This window comes from Notothenia coriiceps, unplaced genomic scaffold (genome assembly GCF_000735185.1).
Source record: "Notothenia coriiceps isolate Sejong01 unplaced genomic scaffold, NC01 NC01_scaffold00035484, whole genome shotgun sequence".
In the NCBI taxonomy this organism is placed as follows: Eukaryota; Metazoa; Chordata; class Actinopteri; order Perciformes; family Nototheniidae; genus Notothenia; species Notothenia coriiceps.
The window spans coordinates 412,162-431,172 of NW_011368185.1; the positions used below are offsets into that span (position 1 = coordinate 412,162).

General features: G+C 38.1%; 1 protein-coding gene across 1 annotated transcript in view; it reads right to left on the bottom strand.

Moving 5' to 3' along the window:
- Window positions 1-241: 241 nt before the first annotated feature.
- galnt18b (UDP-N-acetyl-alpha-D-galactosamine:polypeptide N-acetylgalactosaminyltransferase 18b) overlaps window positions 242-19,011 on the bottom strand; it is a 40,180-nt gene continuing 21,410 nt past the window's right edge. Inside the window, exons 6-10 of the mRNA XM_010791504.1 lie at window positions 11,765-11,950; window positions 9,679-9,816; window positions 7,255-7,350; window positions 4,451-4,615; window positions 242-1,481 (exon numbers count right to left, since the gene is read on the bottom strand). Coding sequence (XP_010789806.1) covers window positions 1,335-1,481; window positions 4,451-4,615; window positions 7,255-7,350; window positions 9,679-9,816; window positions 11,765-11,950 — 732 coding nt within the window. The 3' untranslated portion in view covers window positions 242-1,334. The remainder of the gene's footprint in view (window positions 1,482-4,450; window positions 4,616-7,254; window positions 7,351-9,678; window positions 9,817-11,764; window positions 11,951-19,011) is intronic.

Below are 19,011 nucleotides of genomic sequence, written 5' to 3' on the forward strand. Positions count from 1 at the left end.
GGGAGGTCCTTTTGATGAAAGTGGGTTCCCATGTATATTTAATGCCATGGTTTGCAGAGCTCTGCTTGAATGTGGATGGTAATGAGGACTGGCATGTTGAAAACAGGCTGTGCCACTCGTCTCCTCCCCAGGTACACACCACAGCGAGAGCAGAAAGCAGTCGCGTTTCTCAGTTTCTGCCCCTGCATTTGTCATTACAAACTGACAACATCACTTTTCTAAATTCTGTGTATCCATGCACAAGTTTTGTTTATTTAATAAAATGTCCCTTTTAAGGCCAAATGGTGGCCCCTATGTTTAACACACTGCAACTAAAAAGAACATGAAAATAGACTAAACAAATGCACTTGAAGAAAACATTTCAACATGACAACCAGCAGTCATCTATCTGCAGGGTAAAAAAATGCTAGTTTTAACCTTCCAATTTTATTTCACAGACTACAGAGCAATTATATATAGAGTTCATAGTGTAGAGGCTAATGATGCATGCCATGCTGTGGCATGTCTACACAAGACCCGTTTCAGCAGCTCTGCCAGAGTACTGCTCACGCTACGCCTTCTTGTGGAGGAGACACGGTGTAAGTCATAAGTAATTACTTCAGCCACAAACCACCGCAGCACACCGCGTCAGGAAACTTGTGTTCTAACTTTGTTCAGTTTAGTTCTCTGCAACTTGCAGCTTTCTGTACTTCATTATTGTCTGACTGTAAATGTGTTGTCAAACCACATCCAAATTTTGTCAATCAAAATTATGTTTGTGCAACAACAAAAGACAAAAACTGCCCTTAGTAGTTTACATCAGTTATTTTAATGTTATATATAACAAATATTCAAAATATTTACATGTAGAAAATTATCTATAATTTTCATATTTATTCCAACATTTTCCCACAACTTTACAGCTGAATCCCATAATAAACCTACAAACCTGAGACACTAAAATGAAATAATTACAGCAGGGACAGGTTCAGAAAGCCTGCTACACAGTAGCAATTATGCACAAAGTACAAAAACATATTGGACCCATTACATCTTTTAAGTCAACGAAATCTGACTGTACTGTATTTACCACAAAATATACTAAATATACTACTTTGTCAAATCTGCAAAATTCCGCCAACTATGGCTGATCCTGTAGGCAAAATAAAATGTTTAACATTTATCATGTGATGTCAACTCGTCTCATTGGAGGACATCGTGGTGCTCAAAATGACCGTGTTCAACCATGCACTGCTCTTCTGTTGGACTCCTGTTTCCTATCATCTCACACAATCCATCGGTACACAAAAGAAGCAACTCCTTCCATTCACTCCAGTGTCCCCGCCAGATGTTGATCATAAGGCGTTGCTAAACAGCACGTTTGAGATGAACCATTTCTGTCCGGTGCATTTCTGCAGAGTGAGTTGGTAGCCAAACTCATTGTCGCTGCTCACTACGAGCTCCAGGCACCTCTTTGATTTCCTGTTCTGGATGGATCCTCCCTGAAAAGATAAAAGCAGGCTGGTGAAAATTGTGCTGGGCTACAGAAGAACAATTTGTGTGCATAATATAACTTGCCTCCCTTAAACCCACAGTGCTGTGAATGGATACAGGTGTATGCATCTGAAGCACCCTGAGCGTTTTGGCTCAATCGCACAACTATCCTCATTGGGCCCTCCAGATAGCATCAATATGGTTTCAAGGAAAAAGCCTCAATAATTGGCAGTGTAGTCATTAGCTTTCTTCCTAGCAAGGGCTTAGATTTTGAGAGAATGCTCAGAAGAGAAGAGGAAAACGTGACATTAGAACACAATAGACATCTGGTATTGCGCAAAGAGAGAAAAGGCACAAAGGTTTTCTAAAACACCCCAGCGAAAGCCTCTACAATTTTATTTTTAAACCAATGATTTAAATTATTGGCAAGTGAGAAATATGCCTGAAACCTATACTGCCACAAAGAGCTGAATAGACCAACAATTTGCAATCTTTAAAGTGACAGCTGTCTGCAGAGTCTGAAAAGAGTGACCACATCAGCTCTACAAAAAATAATCCAGCATGTCCTGATGAAACGAGGCAGGATTTTCTCATTACAGCGTCAGGGCCGACTGAGGGCAAGTGAGTGAAGAGCAGGCCTACAGCAGTCAATAGAGTCTGCAGAGAGCTTGGTCCAACACTGAGGGATGAGGGGGGAAAAGACCTCAAGATTGGACAGGTTGTAAAGATTGAACTAAATTATTCTTTCTATATTTTCAGAGTGGCCTGTCTGTGAGGTCCAAGAGACATTTTATTTTATAGATAACAGATTGGTAATAAGTGCTGAAAGTGGGCATTTATGGTCCACTATGTAGCGATGTCCTGAGCCAGCCCATAAAAGGAGTAAATGGGGCAATCGAGGCCTTTTTTACTCTTCGAGGCATCAGATAAAGCCTGAACCCTTTAAGATCCTCACCGTAGGTTACAGCAGCTTTCAGCCGAATTGGGAACAGCAGAGATTATAGGATTATTTTATTCTAAAATCTGATAACATTTTGACCATCTCATTGACAACTGAGCATCCCATCTGTTGACGATGGCCATAATAAAAAAAAATGTTTTCAAGCTGTCTCTTGCAGGCCCGATTTCCCAAAGAAAATATAAAAAACACCTTTTTAAAAAAAATATGTGTTGAGCAAAGATTAGTACCCAGACTAATCAATTATTTGGATATTTTGACGCAGAGGGAAGCCCCACGGCCAAGTTTTGCATGGCTGGATCAGATGCTGGCAATGTCCACTGAAGGAGAGATCCTGAGCCTTATAAAGAAATATGCATTAAAACCACCTGTTTAAGCCAGACTGAGAAATATTCTCATTCTATTGAACAAAAGCTGTAAAGAAATGTAAAAATATTTGAATATCCGTCACTTCTATTTTTTTTATAATATTGAGACACATTTTACAGCGTTTACTAGGGCATGGAGAGAGATGATGAACAACAAATATGTTAACTTTTCATATCAAGCATTTTTCTTTTTATATGAACAATGCACTTTTACAAAGATTGACTCCATGAACTTGAGATTTCCCTATCCTGTTTAATTTCAACCCCGAGAGCAATTCAGAATTGTTCTTTTTTTAAATTGACTTACAAATGACGGATTTGTATTTCTATTATTTTGGATCTTGAACAAAGTTGACTTCCCTATTCAGAATCGATAAATTGAAATAGTGGGTGAGGATTCACAGGAATGAAACGAGCCAAACTAGTACCTAGAATAAATGCTGCAGTAACTAATAAAATCTTCTGGGTTTTACTCAGCCAAGTTCTGTATAACGTCTTCATGCTGCTTCCTATAAAAGCCTCCAGGAGGTGGTTTATGAATATGTGTGAACATAGCATGTGGGAAGGTTGTTAATTGATTAAGGATGATATGGTTTTTGCTAGTTTTGTCATATTATGCTATATACCGTACAATCTGCATTTGTAACAGTAATAAAGAGGCTCACCCACACACTCACAAAACACACAACTCGAACAAGCCATACCATCCCACCCACTAAACATGTGCTTTGTTTTCTAACTGGCATGTACCAAGACATGCCAAGTATTTACATGCAGCACATATTTAATATCTTCTCAAAATCCCTTCTTTGTGAGGATGAAGTGAAATAATGCTTCACATTTCACTAGGAAAAGATTAAGAATATCTTCATTTAATTTGGTTTTCTGCAATATTTTGTTTTAAAAAAAAGCACGCGTCCCCCACAGTTGTTAGAGCTGCATTGAGGCAATCTATTTCAATTGTGAGTTGACACTTTGCATGTGTGAATTCAAAACTGTCAATAATTGATGCCATATTTCAGAGGCTTGCTCTCTAAATTATAAACTAAAATAGCCACTTAAAGTTCAGCGTGAACACTTGTGACATACTTAAACATATAGTGTAAAACCTCTTTATAATATGTACATTACGCTGTTAAACATAAAAAGGACAAATGTGTGGCCTGTAGTGCTAATCCAGCACTGCTAAAATAAATCTGCACTGGTTATAACAAGCGTCTAATAATAAGCACATTTGGGATTTTATGTGTATATTGCTGAATGAGGGACAACATTTATAATTAACACTGCACTGACAGCATATGAAGTCTTTTGAGCCCAAATCAAAGCATGCAGTAAATCAAATTCACCAGCTGTCAGGAGGCATTTTGTGAGGTGGCTGCTTTTCTGTCAAAACATAGAGCGCTGGTATAGCTAATGAAGACAGACAATCATTAACTTTCAATGACTCCTCACGTCTCAATGAGTTACAGAACTGAACTCTGGTCAAACAGTAATTTAAACCACTTGCATGATTAAAAGCTACCGCCACACTTGAGTTTTCCTGTCACGTTCAACACATTACCATTACTGAGGCTGAATGGAACTGAAAAGGGTTTGTTAACTTTGTGTTTTCTGACCATGTTTTGGCGCTGTGTTCATGGGTAGTCACCTGAGAAAAGAGCCAGTGGAGCTTCATGCGTTTGGCCGCGGCGTAGCTGCACTCGATGAGGCGCGGTCTGCTGTTCACGTCCACCAGGCACTTGTTGTCGTCGTCGTCAATGGTGGGACTGAGGAGGCCGATGTGGAGCTGCTGAGTGCCGGTGTAGTACACATTCTGCAAGAAACACCACATCCCGCTGTGAACAGACTGTGCTGTAGGTTCAGACTGCTGACATTTAGATAATGGTCCCTCCAGAGCTGTATAAGACCATACAGGTAATAAACTATGCAGCAAATGAGGCTTCCTCTTCAATTGTCTATAATGAAACAGACATTTACATACACTAAATATGCATATTTATACAGCTATCCTGACTAAATTAAGAACAAGGCAAGGCAAACAAAAGAAGCTCATCATTAATTCAGGAATGGGGAAAACAATTTTTTCTCCCCATAATTGTTCCCTCTCTGCTAGTCTCCTGCCTAAGTGCTTTTTTTGCACATATTTAGCTGACAAAAAATGAAAATAATTTGCAGGAAAGTAGCAGAAGAATGTTCTGCATTGAAAAAGAAAAATGCTTGATTGCATCTGTAAATACAATCCACAAATGATATCTCGTTCTCGGTCTCGCTCTCATGCTTGACATCCACAGCGATGCACAGTCTGTTGGTGTAACCCTGGCTTTAGTTTGGTGCAGAGAATATAGAGTGAAAATCTAGGATGGACTGTATGATGATATGAAATAGAAAGTCAAGTTGGTTTACACCAGTGCTGTACTTAATGTCTGCCTCTAGACACATTTGAAAGTATGCGAAAACACTTTGCTGTGATTCATATCTTATTTCACATGGGTTTCCCACATAAAAACGAAATTCTGAAAAGGGGCTGAAAGCATATCTACTCTTTCTCCCTCACTGAGAAACTCTGGATCTGGCCTTGCCCCACCGACTGCCTCTTGTTCTAGGTCTGAGCAGTTTGCAACATGGCAGCCAGGCAGAATTTTCAATGAAGGATTTATACTCTGAATATAACCACATTGTTGTACTGCTACTTTTATTTGAGTAACGGATCTCAGTATTCCTTCTGCAACTAGCAACCTTAAACAAAGGATGCCACATACATTAGTTTGTGTAACGAGAGTACAGGGAAGCTAGATTTCAGAGCAGAGAATTAAGACTGTCTGTGGAGGTTCTTACATTTCATACAGTAAGTGGGACTTGGCTTATGATTGTATCTTCTGTAATCCGCACCTTCATTATCTGTCAAAGCACCTCAATATATTATATTTTAATAAAACAAAAAGAGCAAGGCCATGTTTGCCTACACAGCTGCTGTTCTTACTTTTACTCTTCTCTTATTTGTCTCATATTTCCCAAAAGCCCTCTGCCTCCTTCTCACCAGACGTGAAACAGTCTGACGAGTGGGAACGTTTTATTTGTGCTGCTCATTCTTGGAGCAGCACAGGCTGCCAGGCGGTGTTTGACTGTGCTTTCTTTTGTTGCTGTGCTTAAGTCGGTATGTTGTATTACTACATGAGCAGAAGCTCTGTACGGTGTGTTTGCTGACTACATGCTTTTTAAAATCAACCCGTGTTGAATGTAAGCTTTGCACTCCCCTTTCCTTTCATGTGTGGCTGTGTGATTTTCTTTGAGCACGCTGATTTACTGCATTCACCTCTGAACCTCGGATACTTAGTGCAGCTCTTTCAAAGCCAGTGACATTTTCACTTACTCCAGCTAACATTTGCTATGTACAGTATGTATGTCATTACAGACGCAATCCAGGGTTTAATTTTCTAGATGATGTAACACTGAAACAAAAAAATAGAGCAGACGAGATTTGTCTTGCAGAGGAGATCCCCAATCTCATTAGGGACGGCGGTGCTACTCCAATCCTTTGTTTGAAATGTCTGGATTTACGAGAGATTTATAGCATACAACAGATGTATAATGAGTACGTTTTAAACTTATCTGGGTCTGAGAAAAGCTGCAGAAGTTGATTTTACTTAGGGAGAAGTGTTACAAAGTTTGCATAATATTATACAGATTTCTCCTGAATTAGTTTTAATTTGCACTATGGTCCAAATATCAATACAAGGCGTAGTGACTGTGAAACATCCAATAGATTTATTTAAATCCAAATGGATAATGTGGGATCAAGCCTCACTCTATAAGACACGTTTACAACTGTCACGGCAAGGTTAAACAATCTCTGAAAACAATCTTCCCAGACATAATGGAACAGAGGAATCGATGGGAGCTGGAAGAGGCTGGAGAAAGTAAATGATCAAATCAAGCTGTGCTAACATTTGAAGATACTTAAACCGCCTATTATTTGGGCCACGTGATGTCCTGAACAAGGAGTCCAGATACAAGGTTCTAAAGACATGAATGATGAAAAAACAGAAGAAAGCCATTTAAATAATCCTGAAGTCTATCAGGCTGTATAAAGAAAACTGGGGACAGAGACATATGTTCAGGTACAGGCTAACTAAATCAAAAACAGGATTTCACGTTACCTGATGTCAATAGAATGATGTTTTTAAATGGTAGGCTCAGTTAGGACATGTGAGTTAAAACAAAGTGTTTTCAAAGAGAAATAAACAAAAAAGTGGTCCTGGTTTGTGCGGTACACTGTAATACTGAGTTTGATCCAAGGTGAAAGCAAACTATTTATTTTGGTTGGATCATGTTGGAACAGGTTTTGATAAAATACAAAAAAAGATGGAAATCAAACATAAAGGGTGACATAGTAAATCTGGCTTTGTGCTGTGTGCTGCATGAAAAAGTGGTGCGGAGTGTGAGGGCTGTAACCTGAGGTGTCATCCCGTGACAGAGATATAGGATGGGCACGTTGTCATTGTCAGGTCCCTGATCCAGACACAGATCGTTCTTCAGAGAGTTCTTCAGCTGGCAGACAAAGAAAAAACACAAACAGTCACAAACAGACACACACACAGTAATAATTTAAGCTACTACATATATGAATAATAGTTTATAACTTTGAAAATGCACATCCAGTAAGTTTAAGACCAAATATGAAGTAAGATTCAGGTCTCAAACATCTAAACGTCTTGATAGTTCTTCTTTACAAATAATACAAACAAAAGATGGACCTCTTTATGCTATAATATCTAGATAATAATATATAATATGCTCTCAAAACTATTTCTTAAGAACAAGTAGATCATTTGAATGTGTTGAACCTATTTTCAGTTAAAATTAATCGTGGACTCTTATTTTCAACTCTATTGTAACACTTTGCCTTATTTCATGATATGGCGGGCACACAAAGTCCTGACAAAGCAAATCAGTTGAGTTTTTGGATGTTAAACTCTTAATAAATAATACCTAAATATGTTTTATTACCTCCCCCGCTGCCTTGGTTTTTATACATGTTCAACATTTAAGAAGAACAATTTGAAGCCAAGTTTTAATGGGCTTTACAACTAGATGATTAAAGAGATTTGGGTATATAATGTGTTTTAAAGACACAGGTATTTGACATTGGTTGCTTACAAATTATAAAATGGATATTAAACATCTTTAAACATTGATGGGCTAAAATGAAGTTAAAATGTTGATATGCCTTTAAAGATATCAGTAATATTACATATTTTGTATATGGTGGCTCATATTTTTCGTGTAATATTAAGATTTATTTTTAATTTTTAAAACATGATCACACTTGTATGCTAAGTATCTGTGTTTGTCAATAATAAGTCACATGAATGTTTAATGCAATGTATATTTTAAACGCAAATTGAAATCAACCTTAGACACCATCGTGATTAAAGTAAAATAGCGGATAATGTTTGGTGGGTTGAAATAAAAGTTTTGCACTGAACTATGAATAATGGTCAGAGATAATTCTTGTGTTCTCCCCCTCAACATCTACAGCCAAATCACAGCGAGAGCAAGGAAGCTGCGTCTACCACCTGCTCTCTTTAATCTGCAGTACATTGGTTATTATGAATTATTAAAAAACATAAAGCGCTGCCTACTGTGGAGCTCCCTGTTCCTATGGAAATGTATCCATGCGCTTTGTGAGTACGGACAGACAATACAAACTAGAAACAAAATGGGAGAAAATCTTTATATCAAATAGTGACCATCTAATACCAGTTTCTCCTAACTGTACATAAAGGGAATACAAATATGAAAAGACAATAATAGAAAATATAACACTTAACGACAAAGCTCTGAGTGTGAGATACAAACTGCGCCACAGGGATTTCGAGGGATAGTGGTTTGCATGGGGAGTGTTAGGTAAAGACAGCAGATCAGAAGAACAGAGGTTTATTAAACAGGGTTTAATTCAGCTCCTAGTTGATGAGAAGTCTACCTCTTTCTGATAATCAGTAAAGCACTACACAAATAATAAATATGCACAGTGTCACCTATGGGGGCAACATTAGCTTCAAGTAAAACTGCATTCAGAGCTTCTGTCATGTGACGCGTGTCTGACATAATAACCTTCAGATTTGACAGCTAGCCTCCACCTGCATCTCTCTTTACCAATTTTTTAAAAATCAGTAGAAGAATGATAAGAACAAATTCTTTAGAGATGTCATCAAAAGTTGATGTTTTTTATCGACGCAAGTGGTGATGCCTGTAACGACTCCTCAAACCACAACGCCTGACTAGCCCATCAAATGCATGTAGCAAATGTAGAATAATGAGGTCAACTAACTCGGAGAAATGAATGTAATGAGGTCATCCTAATTACTCACTACGTCCATCCATCCGTTTGTTATTAAAAAAATCCTCCGTACAACATAGAAAGTAGTCCCATAGTACTGAGGCCTGTGTGTCAGAGTGTATTAGGGCGCACCACAGTGATGAGAGGTGGGAGGACCGTGGAAATAAAGCTGATTGAGAATATTCAGAAATGGGCAAATAGAAACACTGCCAGCACTGTTGGCTGTCCCTTTTTCTGGTTTCTCTTACAAATATAAATATCAAGTAGGAAACACTACATCTATATATAAAGTGAGTGTAATTCGATCTATCTGTGTATCTATTTTCATCACATTAGACTTGCAGACATTTATTTTTTTAAGTAAGAAGTCAAAGTTGCTGCAGCAAACCTCCTCTCTTTGAACTGTTTCTGCTCCTGACAGCAGCTGCCCCGATTTCAACACAAGGGATTAAAATGATTCGCTCAGGCACAGCTAGACTCGTTTTAGCTCTTGCAGATGCTGAATTGCATTAGGGATGAAGAGGGAGGCGGCTTACTACTCCGTATGCGATGGTGTCGCTGTACATCCTCATCTCAGGGTAGATGTTGACCAGGTACCATCGGAAAGTTTTACACTGCAGCCTCTTCCTTAGAGCCTTCCTCTCAGAGATATCGCCTATATCGATCCCGGAGTCCTGGGTTCAAACAAACAAACATTTAAATGCAGTGCGGTGTGTTATTGGTACTTGAACCTAAATTAAGGATCTGATCGGATTATTTTACGCTGATGCCTCTCTTTAAAGAAACACAAAAACTGAAGTATCTGAAAATGCTGCACTCAAAGTCACCTCAGATTAACTTCATATGAACACTGGTAGTATTTAGATCTTTACCATCAAAAGAAACCACTGACAATGTTGCGGTGTAGTTCATTCAGGCAGCTAAAGCCGAAGCTACATTTCATGCTTCTTGAGTACAGACTCTGTTAAACGCCTCATTATTGACTGAATGAATTGCCCACAGACGTTCATCTATTCATAACGTGGATTTGCATATCCAAACAGATTATGCAGGAGAAGGAAAAAAAAAGCTACAGTGAGCAAACATTTGACTTAGCCTTTGAGGGATGCTACATTTAACATAAGACGACATAATGCGGTTATTTACATTCATTTACTAAATCCAGTTCAAGATCAAATACAAATCTGTATCTTCTGACAACACAAACACAACAGTAACATGGCAGCATGCAGCATATGTATGTTGTATCAGTAAGGGAGACATTTTGCACTTTTGTTAACACTGTCTTTATTCAACCTCGTAAATTAGACAATAAAGCTTCAAATAAAGAGATTTAAATAAACTGATTGGATTTCTGCTGATAAAATACATAATCTTAAACCATTAATTATATTCACGTTTTCCTGTGTACTTAATTTGTCTTTCTGTATTATTTTTTATTCTCAAATCACAGCTGTAATCCAGGCAATTTCTTTATATAACTTTTAACTATATTTCTAACTGCTTATATGTCTCCATTTAGAAACATTTCATTAAATCATATAACATATGTATTTATTATGTGGCACATATAAAATGCAGGCCATCCTGTCAGAAACTAGACATCATTTCATTAGAGCCTTCTGGAGTTGTCAGATGCTTTACTCCACTGAACATCTGCAATGGGAGGAGCGCAGCTGATAACAGATGACACTCACCCCGTGACATTTAGATTCGGTGCCGCTGAGCGGAGCAGCCTGCCGGTGTTGTACATTTATGACGGTGACATCTGTATTCACATTTGTGCATAATGGTTTTCCCCATCTTACTTGGACTTCTGTACAAATGCTCCCCTTGGATAATGACGCAAGAGGATGCAACAGCAAATCATGGGAATAGGTAAAAAAAAAAACCTTCTGCTACATTCTGTCAATTTGAGATACATTGCGAAAAAGCTGCTCTTTGCAGTTCAGCGATCACCATTTCACCTTTGTGAAACCAAAATAACTTTGTGATGATATACTACTTTGTGATTTTTTGAGGCACTATTTTCTTTTCAGTTGGACCACTTATAAAAATAATCTAATAGGTTTAATGTGATAAATAAGATTTTATGTTCCTTGTCCCAGAATAAACTGCATTTAAAATGTTCCTTTGGTAGTGAGCAGAATACTCTTTCATTACTAAAGATAAAGATGGCAAATACCGCTGGAATTTATTAGTCCCATTTAAAATAACTTCAACATCTAACTTCAACATAAAATATATTTTTTATTACCAATCTAGTAAAGACCAAATTACACACAATTAATAAAGAACGTCAAATCCAAATGAGAAGCTTATTATACTTTAGTCACTTTGAAAACATTTAATATAATTTGAAATTGTGAATGTTTGTGCAAATGCTTATTATTGTTAATGAATAATATTAGTGATGTTATTCAACATCATTAGATTTCACCCTGTAGTCCCCTTCATAACCAAAGCATGTACGCATTGGTTATGAAGGGGACTGCACACAGATTTTGGCCAGTGACATGGACAATGTGGTACTGTGAATACAACTTAAAATTCACCAACTCATCAAACTTCAGACTTAAGATCTGTGACTTGCACTTGTTTGAAAATACATGATTGGCTCACCTCCACGGGAATGTTCCAGGCCATGTAGACATGGCTTTTAAACTCATCCATCCAAACCTCTGCCACTCTGAGAGCGTTTCGCCGCACGTGAGACGTCAGATCATCCGTGTAGGGTTTGTGAGCTCGCTCTATGTGGGCGATACGAGCGCAAGGGAGGACCTCAACACTGCCGCCACACTGCCACACCTGGGGTTTTTCACAAAGAAAAGAGAAAATTCAATTATTTACAGTCACAGCCGGGCAATTTAGGTAATTTAAATGTTACAAAAATGAGACAGCTGTACCAAAGGCTGCACAGATGTAGAAGTTACATACTGTTGCACCCGATGTTCACGCTAGTTAAACGTTATAGGCCTTCTGCACTGAAATAATGTTCGACTGTCCTCGATTCTAGAGAGAATCCCTTTAATGATTGTGTTTTTACAAGAGGTGTGCTCATACAGTATGTTTCCTTGGAAATAAGTCATTCAAAATGAGAAACGCATAAATGAAATAAAAAATGACTCCTCAGCAAATATTAGTCGAAAAAGACCAAAGTAACAAATAAGTCGACTAACGGGGCAGCACTAGTTTAGAGATAACATTTTCAGAAAAGCCAAATTCCTTATTTTGCCATTACATACTGTATATATATTATCAACACACAATTATACTACTGATTTATTAACTTGATGATAAATTATAATGAGCCCTTATTTTCCACTGTCTATTATTTCTCTTTTGAGAGCAATACTCTCTGTTCTGATGATACCATCAGATGTACAAACAGACTGTACTGTGGCTCTGTTTGGGAGCAGCACACACAGTCAGTGCAACGAGCCACGATCACTTCTCGGTTGCTTCAAGCACAGTCAACAGGCAGAGGCCCTTCATCATCACCTCTGCAGCGTACTGTACCCTCGACTGTGAGGAGGGATTCTCCGTGGTGCGAAACATTAATGGCCCCGGGGCCGGGGAGTAGCAGCCCGAGTCCTTGATGACTAAAAGCCAGTGGCACTTACACCTCTTATAATGAAGACCTCTGGGAGGCTCCAGGCCCCGGTGCAGGGATCTCTGCAAACCTTTCCGACTGCGATACCTCTATCCAGCAGTGGGGACAATAAATACTCTCCATAAAGAGGAAAAGTGAATTTTGTTAGATTTTTTGATTGCATGCGATGGCACTCTCTGTTATAGTTGCAGCAACATATCTAGGTGTATATCTTTTATATCACTCAAGTCTTTGTAAACTCATTCAGCAAAGAAGAAAGAAACAAGTGCGGTAGGTTTTTTTAAACTGTGCTTTTTACTTTACTTATCTCATTTCAAATCAACATGTAATCAAGCATTAAATAGGTTGATTATGGATATTTATGTAATTATTTCAGGTATTCTTATAACAGGCCTAATCGCCCATATAAGAAATTAACATTTCAATGTATTCTGTTTCCGATTCAATTCATTTATTCATCTTTTGATTAACATTTATGCATAATAAAAAGTTTCTTCGTTAAAAAAACTTTGAGGAGAACTATTTGAGAATCACAGATTTGAGGGAAATGAATGAATTTGTATTAATGCTGCTGATTGCTATCTGAAGAATTTGAATGGTATCGCAGAGCAATTGAAAGACTCAGCAGAAGCAGTGAAGATGTGCTCTTCTGTTTACAATTTCACATTTGTATGGGGTCATCAAAGGAGATGTCACTACCAGAGCGTGTGGAGGATCCTCATAAACCACTTAAATGGGCTGAGCTTAACATCACTGCAGGACACCCGGTGCTTCAGTACGAAAAGGTTCGAAATCATCACGCTGTGCTGCTTTGCAACACCAAATAGTGCAGCTGACACCCTTTTTGTGTGTTGTTTTGATAATTTCCATTTCTATCAACAACATAAAACAGTATAAGAACATATACAGTGTTTGGTGCGGATGGGCATCATTAAGGATGGCGGGACTCAAACTGAAGACGTCATCGCAACATTAACTCTGCAGCCATAACCTGTTTGTTGTCACCAAGCTATTTAAGAAAAGGTTGCATTTTCAGTCTTTTTATCATAAATGTACAAAAAACATATATTCAAAAAGGTGTTTTTGAAAGGATTTTGCGATACAAAACCCTGACCCTGTTGGAGGTTCCATAAATAGATAATAATTACACACATCGGTTCAAGGGTCTGCGCTGTGAACACGCAGCAGGACAGGCTCAACATGGGCAGCTTTCATACAGGGAGATGTCTCTGAGAGGCCATTGATCAAAATCAATCAATATAACCACTCAGACTGTGAAGCTCTAAAAGGAACATCTTGTATAATTTATTCCCTGATTTCAAGGTGCACAAACAATGGAGCTTGTCATCTTAGTCTGAGTAGATATTCTGTAAGAAGTATTGAATTAAAGGCTCAAGTGATTTTAAAGAAACTGGTCCGTTTCTGCAGCCGCGGTGGTGTCCTGGCGTCACAATGAAACTCCAGATTATTGAGTGAAGGTTGGGCGCTAGGATGTATACAGAGTTCAACCATATCTACATATTTTACGCCAGTTTAATATGCCAGAAAAAGGATTTTGTATGTCCCATACACAGTATGTCAAATGTATTATGCATCCGGTACTTTCGAACAGCAGCTGCAGAAATGACTAAAAGCAAAAGTATGTGATTTGAAAAGCAGCCAACTCTCAACCGTGGTAGCTATGTTAATGAAAATCTAGCTGCCCAACAAGGTGATGTGATTTAGGGAGATATGGAGAAGGATGGAAGTAAATACAGTAATACATTATTATAATAGTAATACTTTCCAACCAACCTGAATGAAGAAGACCTTTGCTTATATTTACAGACATTTACATGTGTATACGTGTATTTTTCCAGTACTCTGGTGACTTATTCAAATAGAAGATGAGCAAATCCTTCATGAAAAGTGAAGTATTTTCTTTTTTTTTGCTATGCTCTAAAATAAAAAATGTGTGTGATGTGATTTTCACATTACTTTATATTGCACTTACTGAATCAGACAGGTGTTTCTTTTCACCTTGTCAACCTTTAAACCTGTTATATTGAAATAATTATTCTTAGAAAACGTCATGTTATTTTTTAAGAGGACTTTAGTTTTAACTGTGTGAGAAGTTGGAAGTTGTTTCTGTTTAGGTTGGGCTATTCTATGTGATATCCTTATGATAAATGTATCAACTAATGTCAAAACATTCACTGAGCATCGCCTGAAACTGACTTTGAAAAATTCTGAACTAGATGAGTTATGAACTAACCAAAGTTGTTAATAAACATCCTGAAGGGAACATGAATTTGTGCACCTAAAATGTCATGAGCATCCATCAAACAGTCGAGATATTTAAGTTTGGACCAAAGTAGTGGAGCGACCCACATTGCCTTTCCTTGAGCGTTGCTGACAGCTTGCATAAAATTCTGCAGATAAATTGTCAACAAATATAATCAGTTGCAGTCTAATCCCTCCGAACACAAATCAACACATGACTTTGAAGAGCTCTCAAAGCTGAAAACAGGGCAGTGAAACATTGGAATTACTACCATCATGTTCTAAAAGTCAATTAAAGCACATGTGAAAACTTAATTCTTCAGTGTCAACTTTCTCTTCAGACAATGAAACAAATGCCTCAAGATGTCTGCCTGTGTGACGCCCCCCTGCAGCTGACCACTAATTGCATGCTGCCTTTTTCCACATTAATCACAAGGAATGGGTCATTACTGTCAACACAGAAGTCTGAGTCCTCCATTACTTTGGGGCGGATGTATTGTTATTCCATTCAGAATACAACAATTTATACAGTGGCAACAAAACACCATCTAATTTGCATGCATGAGTCAACATCTTTTGTTCAAATGCGCTGCTGAAGCGGAAAGCAAGGCTCAACAGCAACTACAACAAAAAAACATTTTACTGCAAGATGGTGGCTGATCTGGATGAGAGTCTCTCCCTGTGTGCTGTCAAACTGTTGTAAATAGCACATTAGGTTTACAAAACGTCTGTCTACATCCTTTTGGGGTAGTAGCACACTCCACCAACACTGCGGAAAAAACAAATCCAATCACCACTCCACCACTTTTGTTCAACTTTCTGTTATTAGAAGTCAGGTCCTCACTCCCTCCAGTCTCCCTGACTCCAGAGTAATCGAACATTTTAAGTCAGGATAACACAACAACTCCCTTTCCTTGTAAACTTAAAGACTAATCTCCTCAAGAAATGCCTCACGTCCCGTAATCCCACTTGTTTCACACCCCTTTTCGTGCCAAATCTTCTTCGAGAACGCTTCTGTCTGAATCTAATATAGCTTTTCTTTTTCTAAATGTTGTTATTTCAGAGAAGAGGTCCCACATTACAGTATACAGTATTGGATCTATCATCAGGGCGCCATCAGCTTGTGCTAATTTTCACTGCCCTCATCATAATTAGCCTTGGATAAAAGCAAGAGCTAAATACCTTTAATGTCAATGTAATGCGAGTGGAAGTGCTTGATTCATTTTTCTGTCTGCAGTGGTGCCAGTTTCCAAGCAGCGTCTCTTGGCTTAAAGTAGATTTAGATGAGAGTTCAGAAAGTCTTTGAAGACATAAAGCATAATGATGCAGTGTTTATGGTGCAGCAATATGTCAAATGAAATAACATAAAATGCAATCTCAAGCATAATGATTGGATTGTTAATCTACTTAATAAGTTTGTGAATGTTTTTGCAACCTTGTTTGTGTATGGTTCGCTGCCTTAAAGTACTTCACACAAAATCTATCTTTAGAGCGTCAAGCGCTCACCCCCTGCAGGCTTGAAAGGCGGCTGAAACATGTTTGTGTTTGGCTTCTTCTCTAAGAACAGCGGCAGCTTCAAGTCCTGTCAGTTACAACGGATATCAACATTTCACAGGCAAAACAGGATGAAGGCTTACAATACGCTTCTCAAACCACATTTGTTGTCTGTTCATTCATATATTATAAAGCTTCTCATGTATGCTATTCCCGTGTCAAAGTTCTGCAGCTTTGTATATACACATTTCCAAAAAGATATCCTAATGATTGCTAAGCTCGATATTATGGAGAGACTTTCATTGCCGAATCACGGCTAAGCAGCTGTAACCAATTTAACATTGTAAACTGTATAATGCTGCTGATGAGAAAGTAAAGTTTGATAGGAAAAGCAACATTAATTAAGGGGGTGGTGCTTATCAAATTGTTACCCCCTCTATAATAAGAAAAAAACAACTATAAAAGAATAACCCTTATACCCTATAATCAAGAAAGAGTGATTTCCCTTCATATTTTTCACAATGTGTTCCAATTATTACCTGCTCACTAATTACATGTAACAGTATCTCACAATTCATTTGTTATTCAAAAGCTTCTAAATGATACTCTTTTTATTTCAGCTTTTCGACAAGAGTCATGGAGTAAAATGACAGAACAAGTGCATTCCTGCAAAAATAACTTTGCAGTACCAATATACAATGAACTGCAAGATGGGCAATAGTCATACGCTTCCAGTTCTTCTCTGATGCTGCGGGATGCTGCTTCTCATTCAGACTAGTGAACGAATTTGGGACCCCAGAGCATTTGACAAAAAGACGATAGGGTCCTGTATAAAGCTTGGCCGGCTGGAGAACCATGACTTGATGCATCAGTCATGCCATGACTTGATGCATCAGTCATGCCATGACTCATCATTTCAAGATGGAGCCGGGGTATGATGAGGTAGGATGCATTGATGATAAACATTGTGCACGTTAATAAATACTGACACACATCTGAACACCACTCAATGTAATGATATGATAGAAGCATAGGATGTTTCTCAGAATATAATATTTAGCAAGATTTCAACATAACAAAAAAGGATCAGTTTTTCAAACAGTCTGCTCATCACTACATTTAAAACCATGTCACTATCTTTTTGATGACACAATGTAAAATGGATATTAAATTGAGAAAGCAAATAAAAAATGGCTTGGAAACTGGAGACAACAAAGTTATTGTATATGTGACTTGAACCTCCTTACAACCTAATTTACAAATACATATTTAAAGTAAAGATGTTAGAAGCATTCTGATGGGGAAAGTTTGCATGTCTTGTTGATGATTGTCACAATTGAAGAGAAATTAAACAGAAAAAGGAAACAAAACCTTCAGAAGTCACCCATCAGGGATGGCAGAAGCTCAGGGACTTTTTGAACTATACTGTATATTGCGAGGATTTATTCTGCCTCATCATTTTATTTTTTCCTATCACACATGTCTGTATCTGAAGCTATTTTCTTTTATCTCTCGGCACCACCTCTCTTGTCCCCCAGAAGCCCTAACACCCAAATATTTCCCACTGCATTAATTTCACATTTCCTCAGTATTTTACGATAAGAAATGCTATCACTGGCTCAAAATAGCACACAATCAAACTATTCATAAAATGTATGAAGTTCCATTTATTCTGTAGTTCTTTCAAACTGCAATGTGTTATTTTTTGTATGCGAGAAAAGCTTAGATCTACATCACATATGCAAGAATTTCAGAATGTAAGACGTGAGCTAAGAGGAAATACTCAACCTCCCCAAAATGCATTATGTTAATATTCAAGTTCGAACAGAGCCACAGACTTTGAAAGTAAAGCAGAGGTTGATCTCTGGCTGCCCAAAGCACAGAGCGGAAGCAAAGCAGACAATTAGCATTTGTTTTACAGTGATGTTTATCAGCTCTCTCTCTCTGAGGAGGAGGTTACATTTGCCATCCTCTCCAAAAAAATGCTGACTCATTTAAAAAGAGAACACAATACATCTTGGCCACTATCCTTTGGCCTCCAGAAACACAAAGTTTGGATTGTGTGATGTATTTCACTAACTTTACAACATCTCTGACCAAATCTCTTTTATTGACCAAGTCAATAAAAGTTTTCTGCTGCCAATTTTGGATATCACGTTTTATAAAAGTTGTAATATGATAATATAGGTGTAACTAAAATATAGGTTACTTACGTAACCCCAGTTCTCAGAGTAACATGAAGTGAGATGTCTCACTATGGGATGCGCCTCAACGCGTATGCAAACAGAAGCATCAATCTCATTACGCCAATCCTGATTGGCTGGTGATCTTGACGTCTACGTCAGGGAATCCACCCAGCCTATAAGTAGCTTGCGCTACGACGCAGCGTCATTCAAAATAAGCACCTCTTCTTGCTTCGCCTTAGCAAGAAGGGCCGTCTGGTGAGACATCTCACTACATGTTACTCTGAGAACTGGGGTTACGTAAGTAACCTATAGTT